We start from the raw sequence: 12,353 nt of genomic DNA, 5'->3' as shown, positions 1-12,353 counted from the left end.
TGGTTTTATTTCTTTTATTTTTGTCTTATGCAATTGAAATATAAGTATGACAAATGTATGCTACACAATATAATGTTGAAAAAGTTCTTACTATATAGTTAAATTTAAAACTAAGGTAATTGTTTTTTATGTTTTCTGGCAAAAAGTATTGTAAAAAAGTATTGTATGTTGTACGTGTTTTACAAAAAAAAGAAAGAAAATCACAAATTAGATCGTTTTTGAAATTCTTTTCCCAATTAGATGTTTCATACTTACATTTTTCCGATGAACCACCTTAGCGGAAATACCCATTTCGTCTATAATTCTATAATTACGTTGAAAATTGTCTTTTCTTTGGCAGTTTATTTTAAAAGCATGTTTCATGAAAAAAAGATTTGGATTTCTACATATGCATTCCTACAATAATGATATCAATCAACAGTCTGTTTACTAAACTAACCTCTATTGTTTTTCCACTGATTACACAAACTGATGGAAGTCAATCTCTCGAATCACTGATGGAATAATCATACCGTTACAGAGTCATTATTTCAGTCATCATGTTTCAATTAGCTGATGTTTCAAATATAGTAAAGCGTTTCCATGAATTGTTTGCAATGTTTTATTTAGCCTTTTTAGAAACACTGCGTGTTAAGTTACATTTTAAACGTCGAAATTATTGTACAACGAAAATCTCACTAACCCTATCTCTGTTAATTTAATTTTTTCCTGATATATTTGACGCAACGGAGAGGTAGGGTTATCTGTTTTATTTCGTCTTAAAAGGCTAATAAAACATTCTTAAAACGTATGAGGAATTATATACGTTTCCTTACTATTTAAAAGTTGAATTATATTATGAATTGATCTAGTAAAAAATAGCATACCATATATTCGTTTTTGGGTCATAAGCTAACGGTCAATATAAATCAATTAATTGGCATACTAGCAATTTACAACTTAAATTGATTTAATTTCGATAAATAATATACATTAACGTCCAAAAATAATAGCATCACAAATAGAAGTATTATAAAGAGTATTACAAGAATTATCAATATAACTAAAATTGTTATATGACTTTTCCCACCTCTCCCTAAAAAAAAAAATAAAGAGTATTACAAGAATTATCAATATAACTAGTTAAAGAACGTAATTGGCAGGTTGTAGTTTAAACAAGAGTTATTTTTTTTTGTGGTTACAACAAGTTGAAAAACATTTCCACAAACAACAGAATGATTCAATAAGTCAGACAGCTGCAAATTAAATTATCTTAACAGCGTTTCAAGTTTGGAATTAGCAAACTTCAACAATTTCAAATTGACACGATCCGCGTTGTTAATTTGGTTGCATTAGATTGTTTTTATCTCTGGCTACTTTGTTATTTGATTGATTATCTTTTAGATACCAATTTAAAATAAAAATACAAATCCTTTTACGGAAACAGTATTGTTTCCTACTTACCAATAATAATAATAATAACACATCCTAATACGCCATTCTCTAGTCTGAAACAGTTTTTACATTATTTCAAGCTGGAGATTTAAGCGCGAGGCATTATCAGTTAGATAAATCCATTGGAGTTTGACGGGATTTAAACCCAAAAACCCAGGAACTGAAGTCCCGCACTCTACCACTAGACCAGATCGTTCCATGTCGCTGTTTCCTCTTAAAAAATAAATAAATCTTTCATTGAAAACAATATAAACAGTGAATTGGCAACATATATTTGAACAATAAACTATTCAAAACAGAATACTGTAAAACAATCATCACGCCTGATTTTAATAAGGCAATAAATTGAAAGAATAGCAAACGAATAAGTAGCTGAGGTATTTTTAACATAAAGTATATGGAAAGTTTCCTTTAGAAAGGAATAACGAAATTATGAAATTATGAATAGTTTTGTGCAAGGTTTCTTGTATAAGGATTTCTTGTATTCTTGTATATTTTAAGTATATGGTTTGTGGGGGTGTGACTTTTAGTGTTCTCAAAAGTTCATGGGACTTTGAGATTTATATATAGATTTGTTTTACTTTCTCTTACACATCGTAAAATTTAGTTCAGCCACCTTGTAATAAAACGATGTAACAAAATCACCCTTGCGAGATAAAGCCCAGAAAATGAAGTACAAACAGGAAATTACAACCCGAAATTGAAGCTCTAGCTGGTAATTATTATAAGTTGCTGGTAATACTGGCAATTATATTTTTTGCTATTTTTAAATTAATTGGTTAATATCAAAGTTGACGGAAATAGAATTTTGTATTGTAATGTAATTAGTAGTGTATAAATCTGGTAAGAATACATGTATTAAGATTATTAAAGTTAGGTAACGTACACACATCTACATGCACAATACCTTTAAATTAATATCCATACGATATGATTGTTAACCTGTATTTAATCAAACCATACAAGCTACTACAAGACTATTTCGATTCTTAAGAGACCAATAAGCTGAACTACAGGTTGGAAAACTTACCGTAGCGAGCAATGAGGGTGTCTATCATTGCATAATTATAATTTGTAACCAACAATGTCTAGGTTGTTCACACAATACTCTCCTTGCTGTTTCAAAATTGAAGAACAAGTGTTCGAAGTTCAAGTACGAATATACAGGGTGTTTCCGAATTGGCTGGACATATTTTGTGGACTTGTTCCCTGGGTTAAGACAAACATAAAACACCGTATAAGTATGGGTCTAAAGTGCCTAGATTTATGTCTGTCGGTCTGTTTGTGATTTTTATATATTATTTTATATCTTGAGCATTTTTCAAGATAGAGATTTAAAATTTGGTATGAATGTATAGCTCTGAAAGTAAAAAGAACTGTGAAAGTTTCGTTCCAATATCTCAAGCAGTTTTAAAATGGCGGCCATTTAAAATCTTTAATGCAAAATTCTATGAAAACCTTAAATATAAAAAAAATCGTTTACCTTACCTTGGCATTAAAGTTTTTTAATGTCCGCCATGTTTAAACGGCTTAAAATATTGGAACGAAACTTTCACAGTTCTTTTTACTTTCAGAGCTACACATTCATACCAAATTTTAAATCTCTATCTTGAAAAATGCTCAAGATATAAAATAATTTTTAAAAAATCACAAACAGATCGACATACATAAATCTAGGCACTTTAAACCCATACTTATACGGTGTTTTATGTTTGTGTTAGCCCAGGGAACAAGTCCACAAAATATGTCCGGACAATTCGGAAACACCCTGTATAGTTGCAAGATTAGCTACGAACGAATTTCACTATCGTACGTAATGTTTAATCACCAGAAAAATGTTCTCGTTGATATTGACTCTACTTAGCGTTAAAGTAATTTTTAACGCTACTTTTAAAATACCAATTTAGTATTAACTACTGCACTTTATTGCTTAGGAAAAGTTGGCATTGTATACGGACCAAAACCGTCATTATTCGGTTTTTGCAATGAAAACGTCTACCATGTTAGGTTCTCGCTCAAATGTTTACAACCCGATATGACTATACAGTATTTGTGACCATTACCATAGATGTGTCCAAAATCATCAACCCTGTGGTGATGTTATCCCAACCTTAAAGTGTTTTATGATGTGTTTTTCATAAGCTTTGGCTTCGATTATTCAGAGTATATCTAGCCAGTCGATTATTATCCTACAGCGGTGTTTAATTTAACAAGGACATTTATTTCTATTTGAGTTCAGTAATAATTTATCTTCAAAGAATATTAATATTTACCTTCATTATTAGTGGCTATATTTTCTTTAATACTTGAAAGATTTTACAATGCGTTTCTTTGACGAACCATTCTAAATTGTAGCGTTGAGGCGATTAAGTCATGGAAATAAGCAAAAAGTAATTTAATTATAAAAATAAACATTAAAATTTTGAATTATAAGTAATAATATATCAGAATTGGCCTTGGCTTCAAGTTCAGCATAGGTTCCTGTGGCTATTTTTAAATTTGCTAATTATTTATATGCTTTATAGTGACTGTAGGAAAAATATAATGTGTAACACGAGTGAAAAAGGCCTTTGCTGCACTCGAGATCATTCCGCACGAGCCGCGCTCTCGTGTGCAGCAAAGTGCCACTTTCACCACTAGTTACACAAATAACTATTTATGAGTATTAATTAACAGCTGTGTATAATGAAATTTTACTTACTCCTCGTCGGTTGAAGAACAGACGACAAGCGTCACAGCGACCGTTAATAAATGACGTGGACCACGATGACCCGCAGTTAAAACATCGCCTCTGTGTCAACATAAAACAAAAAATAAGTCTTGGTAAACTGTATGGTGTTTGTCTTTACTAATAAACCATTACCCCTTAAATTGTTTATGACATTTGCCATACATATTAAAGTATGGCGATAGACCTACAGCAGCGCACAGTGACCTTGCGTAATTGCTTTGTCAGCACATTCTATCAATGTTTGGGAAATACCGACAGCGATTTGGCAGGCGGGTGATGTAGCACTATGTACACGTGATTGAAATAACCTATCGGTATTTTTGATGATTAGTATAGTTTAAGTTTATCCAGATTTTAGCTTTGAATCAAGGTAATATAAAGAAATAATCTGCTGAACAAAATACTCCTTTAGAAAGAAGCATTGATTATTGTTTGACTTTGAGTGCTAAAAGAATCATATTATTATGTATTTTGACAGGAAAATGGGGTAATTCACCCTAAAATGGCTATTTTACAATATCTTACTATCCAATCAAGTCCCTACATATACTAAGTTTTAGAGTTTATTACAAAATATGTAGTCTTATTCAATTTACTCAGTACAATGAAAATTATCCCAAATCCTAAATATATTTTTTATTTTCCTGACAGTTATTTAATGTTTGTTTTATACTATTAAAAAGGTTTTTTTAGTATTAAATATGAAACCCAGCAGTAGGATTAGTACAGCGTTGTATGTCTCTTGTGCTTTTTGCAATACCACAAAAGGCTGTACAGACAGTCAAAATTTACAATAATTGCCCATTGCTATGTGACAGTTACTTATAAACCTATAAACTACATCACAACACCATCATTTTAAAGTTGAAATGGTGTAAATTGGGCAATAAATGGCAAAGTTATTAACATATTAAAATATTCCCACAAAACTGGCCAATTCTCTTAAAAATCATACATTTCTTGAAAAAAAAGTTAGTTAAACCTAATAATAATGGCAGTTTTAATGTGGAATACCCTTTGTTTTGACAATTTCAATGTATTTGACAGGATTTAGAGCCATTATAAGTTGTACTTCTGTATATTACCTGGACGAATGATTCAGGTGCTATATAAACAACTTGCTCTTGAATGTGTGATGTCGTCCTTCCATCTGGCGGGCCCGGGTTTTCTAGGAATAAAAGTACAATTTTAGTAGTTTTACGAGATAAAACGTAATCTGCTGATTTCAAGGTTCGGTCGGCTGGCCGGTGAGATCATGTAATGGTTATATTGCGTTATGTGAACTCTGGGCTCATAAATAATAAATCATAAATTTGATTATTTTTCATATAGGCTATATCTATTTTAAAGTTGCGGAGCAGCATGGGCCCTTTAGTTTTAATTTACTTTAATTAGCTTGTAATTGAACAGAACTTTGTATCTGAGGTACGTTGGATAAATGAAGACGTTATTTATTTATTTGTTCATAGCCTTATCATTAGATCGGCTGAAGACAGTATTCAATACTGGTGATGCTGTCTGCTATGCTTACAGTGCGTAATTATGTTACTTTTTAGAGCAACTGGTTATTTATATGGTATTATTAAATCCTGTAATACTCACTTGCAAACATTGCTATTCCGAAAACAATCAATATTATGGTTAAATAAACCATATCCCTTTTTGTAGTCTCATTCTGAAAATATATTAAAAAACGATTAGTATCTTAACTAAGATTTACTTTTAAAATTCGATTGCAGTAATATTGACATCCTTAAACGTAAGGATAGGTTGATATACATATCAAATAAAAGGTCTTTACTAGTAGAGTACAGAACCGCAAACCCATCTTGGATTGGGGTTATTAATAATGAAAAAAAAATGGCAATAAGTAATTTTTTCATCCTAAGGTACACATTAACAGTTTTCAAAAGTTATTTAAATTTTAACAGGCCAGTCTAGCGAATGATACACCCCAGCCCACACTAATACATACTGTATATGACTAGGATTTCTCTTTTTCACCCAGTAAAGTGGAAGCAATTCTAAAGGTTTTGAGGAATACAGATCCTATTCTAGCCACAAAGCCACGTTACGTGCAGTGCAGCTGGCTATATAGGCATTGGATTTTGCAAAATTTAAGGGAAATCAGTTGAACAATTAATTGAATTAGGAAAAAACTTATTGCTCAAAATGAGCAAAACCTATTTATTAATACTTACTAGTACATTAAAAACTCTTCGGTGAATTTCGTTATGTTTTTGCGATCGCAACATCATCGGTAATCAAATCTGTCAATTGTCAAGATTTACAATTACGGCGAACATCCTTGATGATTTATCACAATCGTGGAAACATAAGTGAAATAAGCAAGTTAATCTTTTCCTATTATCTACATGAGAGGATTTATTTCGCCCTAATAACCAATTGTCTTACTTACCCAGACTTGTTATTTTTTCAAGCTTGATCGTAAATGTCACTTCCTTAGGGAAGAGGGTATGAAAAGTTAGGTCCCCACATCTAACAAAACAAATAATGTTAAAATATAACAAAACTATGGGTCAAGGAACACACATACTTATTTTTAGTTTTAGACGAATTATTTACTTAAATATTTGCTTGTGAATGAGAACAGAGTAATTTTTGTTAGTTTGATTTGATCCTGTTGGGGACATATTTAGAGAGATTTTAACAAACCGTACGGTAAGTTGCCTCTCTTTGGTTTGGTGTTTAGACAGCCTACTGTGTAAGCACTAGCTGCAAATAGCTTTCCACCTTAGCGAAAATATCCATTCCGTCTCTAAATCTGGAATTACGTTGAAAATTGTTTATTCTTTGGCAGTTTATTTAATGCTAGTTTCATAAAAAAAAGTTCCTACAATAATGATATCAATCAACAGTCGGTTTACTAAGCTAACCTCTATTGTTTTTCCACTGATTACACAAACTGATGGAAGTCAATCTCTCCAATCACTGATGGATTAATCATACCGTTACAGTCATTATTTCAGTGATCATGTTTCAATTAGCTGATGTTTCAAATATAGTAAAGCGTTTCCATGAATTGTTTGCAATGTTTGATTTAGCCTTTTTAGAAACACAGCGGTGTTAAGTTACATTTCAAACGTCGAAATTATTGTACAACAAAAATCTCACTAACCCTATCTCTGTCAATTTATTTTTATTTTTCCTAAAATATTTGACGCAACGGAGAGGTAGGGTTATCTGTTTTGCTTCGTCTTAAAAAGGCTAATATTTAAAATAACAACTATACATTACTTGGAAGCAATGAGTATTTTTATTTATTTATACAGTGCGTCTTTTAAATAATGTTTTTGTTTTTAGATTTTGTTTTTAGATTTTTTTGAAATAATGTTAAAATCTATATAAAAGTCAAGATTTTACTACAATTTCTATTTATTTTGTACAAACCCTCATAAATGGAAACACTCAATCGCAGCACATAATCTAGTAGTCTATCTATAAAACCTAAAATAATAAAAAAGATCAGTGATGCTGACAAGATATGATTTCACCAAGGCAACAACTGGCAAATCCTACGGAAGTAGCTGTAAAGTTTAATTTGATGTTTACCGACACGTCAATACCAATAGCACTGTGAACCGAATGTGTCGTAAACCACTGTCGACTTGCCTAAAACAATCATGAAATTGACTAAAAAACATCCAGTTCCAAATTAATGGAAAAATTGACAATCTTATTGGGAATCAAGTCTTTTTCAAACAACGATTTTGTACTTTACTTCATGTAAATTGAGAAGTTATACAATTAGTTATCTTTTTCTATAATATTGCCGATGACGGGTTGTTAACTGTAAAATGTGAACGAGCAAAATGCAGATGAAATAGTACATTTATATTTACTAATTTGTATTTAAATATAAATGCAGGAAATAATAATATCGTGCCTTTGTGATTGAAACCCAATACGATACCGTGATACTTTATTTTTGTCATAAGTCTGAAACTTTTTGGTGAATCGCTGGCTCAATCGGTGGAAGCCCAAAGCAGTAATGTCGTGGGTTATGATCCTGGTTAGTGCTACTACCTTTTATCAGAACACTTTACCCTTGTACTGTACCTGCTTAGTGCTTACCCCTATTCTTTGCTGGATATGTTCCATTCAGTGATCCGTCGACGAGACAATGGAGCCAGGTCTATGTGGACGGGCAAATGTGGTTAAAAGAGTCCGTCAACCAATTCAAAAATATATATGTGTCAGTCTAAAGGCTGCTAAAACAAAAAAGAGCAAACATTTTTTGATAGAGTATCTGTAATACATTCGACTATTTTAATTAAATTTTATAATTTATTCTAAATGGATTTCTATTATACTAAATATTTACCTAGTTTAGTTTTAATAGCTATTCCCTCCTCATTTCCATCATAGCTGTTATATTTGCCAACACTTATAACTCCTGCACTTGAGATGCAATATCAGACTGCTTGTGTTGTCAGAACACTCTAACTCGTCCGATGTCGGACAGTATCCATATCCATTAACTGTCTAGTGCATGTCTGTCTGAATGGATTAGTTAAATTCAACTTTTAAACTTATCATGTATTATGGAAGCCTATTCGTTTAATAATATGTTTATGATATAAAAGATAATTTTAACTTTATAAGGCTTGAAAGATACTAAAATGCATTTGTTAGTATTTTATATTGTTACCGATATTAAAATAAAACGATACGTTTAAAATATTTTTGATGATTTTAGATGTATTATGCAATCAGAAAATAAAATCCTTTGATCAATCAATGCTTTGCCATCGTATTTTTAAACTAATAATATACCTTCTTTTTAAATATACTTGTTCAACGAATAAATTTGAATGCACGTAAACCAACTCACTGAGTAACTCATCAACTGTTTTCCTTTGGCGCCAAAACTGCTGAGGAGGTGACAGATAACCCGGGAGATATGCAAGCCCCACGGATGGACCCAACCGACCAGAAATACAGTTCAGCCGTCTATCTGTGCGCGCGAACCCTTCGCTACTATCCTTGCAGAAAACCTACGGTAGGGGCGACTGAGGGCATTGTTCGCTCATTTCCACCAACCCAACAGTAATTCACAACTGATTTTGCACTCGAACTTCATTCATATTCACCTTTAATATGCACTTTAGAAGTGTTTTGGTACCTCATAAAGATATTTAAATTTTACTATAATTGTGCTTTCTTGCTATTCCATGTTTGTATAGCTAAAGGCCAAGTTAATAAGAATAACAAGATTTTTTATAAATGGTTTAATAAGCTAAGTTAAAATGTACATATATACAAAATAAAAATAAAATATTGTATACAACGTGTTGGTTACAGCATTATTCAAAGAGAACTATAAAATATAATAAGCTAAATCGTAGTCTACAAAAAAAGAAAATATGAAAATACAAAAAGAAATACTATTATACAACGCGTAATTTATTATTCAAAAAAATAACCAAATATTTTAAAAGCTAAATTATATACATTATACAAAATAAGATAATATAAACAAAAAGGAAATACTATACACAACACGTAGTTATTATCGAAAGAGAATGATAAAGTATTTAGAAAGCTAATTTAATTATAATGTACACCAAACAAAAGTAGAAAATATGAAATAATAACAAATATATACTACATACAAAAATGATAAAATATTCAATAAGCAAAATTATAATGTATATTAAATAAAATTAGAAAATATGAAAATACTCAAATATAAATACTAGATACAACGTCTAATTAATATTCAAAGAGAATGACCAAATATTTAATAAGCTCAGTTATAATATACATTATAGAGAAAAAGAAAATATAAACAAACAAAAAATACTATGCACGTGTCCGTTTTTTTAAAGAGAATGATACATTTTTCCAAAATGATGTGTTTTTCGTCAGCTTCACATATATTTATAACATCATATGGTTCCATACTCGTCCCAAGAAACCACCTAAAAATAAATAAAAAGTGTTCAATATTCAAGTAATAGTATAAGTAATCGTTTGAGTATACTAATTACATGATTTATTTCACTTCCAAAGAAATTTATATTTCAGAGAGTAAATATGTACATTTCTTGAGAAACAAATTAAATGAAATCACTCACTTCTCATAATGAAACATAGCCCTATCCCATATTCTAATACAGGATGAAAATGTTTGTTTTTGCCGGCTATAACGATTTCCTTTAACTGTATAAAGGCATTTAGAATTGTAAACAATTTAAATAATGCTTTTAAAAACCATTGGTTAGAATTTACTTTATTAGTCATGTTATATTTTAACCTATATTTCGGCCGCCTAATGGCTGATGAAAATTAATACAAAGTTAGAAACTCTAGTGTAAACGTTGTTATCCTTCAAATGATTACCCTTGAAAAGATCAGGTGTGAAATTCGCCTTTAAAATAGTTATAAATGAAAGATTTTGAGATGACAGATAAATCGATTGGACTTGGTCACGAGGCTGATAAAATCCAGTTTCCGCCCTACTATTAACCCTACTATTACTGTTAAAGTGCCCATGTTATTGTCAATATATTTTGTAGCTGCAGTTAATAAAAACAGCTGATACAAGTTATTTTTATTGCATCTATGTATTTATAAGGGTATATTAAAATAGGTTCTTTGTCTCATCTAAAATGCGTTCATATTGATTGCCGTACATAGTAAATATTTTTAATTTAGCAAATAACTTATTTAATGTGTAAAACTAAATTAACACTTACCTTTCCAACGATTATTGGAGTTCTTCTACTCCACTCATTCCATCTTCTGATTCATCATCACTGGAATCCGTTTCTGAATCATTCCCCAGTGAAATTATGAAAGATTCCAACATGTTGTCGATTCCCCCTTCCTTCAAAAGATATTCCTCCTCAACTTTCTTTACGTGTTGACACTTCGGAAACCAATCCTCAGGACCCATACTAGCGATCTTTTCTTCAGTGATAGCTTGCACATCAGAAAAGTTAAATGTAGTGTTTCTTCCTGCTACGTAGCCCTTTATATCAGCCCAAACAAGTTCGATTGGATTTAGGTCCGGATGATAAGGTGGTAATCTAAGAATTTCGTGACCTTGTGCCTGAACAGTCTCATCTAGGACGTAGCGGAAGAATTTCGATTTGTTTTGTGTAATCAACTTATACAGTTCAGGCACAAACATTTCTTCGCTGAAAGCAATATTGTGCTTAGAAAGCCAGTCTTTCATTTCTTGTTTCTTACTTTTACTAGTAGGAGCTTTGTCCACTAACACATTATGGTATGGTGCGTTGTCTACCACCAGTACAGTGTTTGGCTCCAAATTTGGCAACAGCTTCTCAGTCATCCATTTCATGAACATTTCTTGGTTGACATTATCATGGTAGTCTCCAGAGTGAGTGGTTGCCTTCCATGTTGTCAACGCGTTGGGGACAAATCCTTTCTCTCCGCCAGCGTGGATGACTATCAGTCGGTTCCCCTTTGACACTGGTGTTCGTACTCCTTGGTTTGAATCGTCTGACCAAGATTGTGATTTTACATGAGTCGACAGAACATATGTCTCATCGAGAAATATTATCGGTCTATTCTGTTCCCTGAACCGTTTAATTTTTCTCAAATAAGTTATGCGTTTGTCACGAATATCAGATTTCTCAGCCAGCAATTTTCTGTTAGTTTTTGTTTTCCTCCACTTGAAACCCATTTCACTCAAGACAATTCGTAAAGTGGTTTTCCCACCCTTGAAGTCAATGCTTTCTCTCAGTTCTTGCAACAATAAATTTACAGTAGGAAGACAGTTCTTTTGCAAATGGAAATTGTATATTGTACGTCTTATTACGCATTTATCGAAGTCGTCTATACACGTCTTTGATCTCCCAGGGCGTTTCTTTGGAGTCAAGAACTTTTTTGTTTCATCCTCATTGTTGGATTTCAGTTGTTTAAGCTCTCCGTTTATTTTAGTGACCATCCGTTCAGAAACGCCAGTAGCAGAAGCGGTTCTTTCTCGAGCTTTAGCTATTGGAATCGTAACACCTTTATTGTCCGCTTCTTGTTTCATAAATGAGTAAACATTTGAAATTATTTCTCTACTTTGACTATTAACGACACGGCCTTTTAATTTAGATTGTATTTCATTTTCCATTGTGTATGGAGAACGCTTACGATAATAAATAAAAATATATATAAATGCACACTTACTTCGTCTATGATATATGAA

At 31.7% G+C, this 12,353-nt stretch overlaps 1 protein-coding gene across 1 annotated transcript; it reads right to left on the bottom strand.

The window, feature by feature from the left end:
- Positions 1-10,898: 10,898 nt before the first annotated feature.
- Positions 10,899-11,840, bottom strand: LOC128984714 (uncharacterized). Its single transcript, XM_054404056.1, has one exon. It carries the CDS (start codon positions 11,838-11,840, stop codon positions 10,899-10,901), a length of 942 nt encoding a protein of 313 aa, XP_054260031.1.
- Between the last annotated feature and the right edge of the window lie 513 nt (positions 11,841-12,353).

Source organism: Macrosteles quadrilineatus, unplaced genomic scaffold (assembly GCF_028750875.1).
Source record: "Macrosteles quadrilineatus isolate MER2022 unplaced genomic scaffold, UCM_ALF_1.0 Scaffold_2__2_contigs__length_208266976, whole genome shotgun sequence".
In the NCBI taxonomy this organism is placed as follows: domain Eukaryota; kingdom Metazoa; phylum Arthropoda; class Insecta; order Hemiptera; family Cicadellidae; genus Macrosteles; species Macrosteles quadrilineatus.
Note: the sequence above shows the minus strand (reverse complement) of the source record. Positions and strands in the feature narration are given on the sequence as shown.

What these genes read in the sequence shown, in the direction of transcription:
- LOC128984714 (XM_054404056.1), bottom strand. Translation starts at nt 11,840, where the DNA reads ATGGGTTTCAAGTGGAGGAAAACAAAAACTAACAGAAAATTGCTGGCT.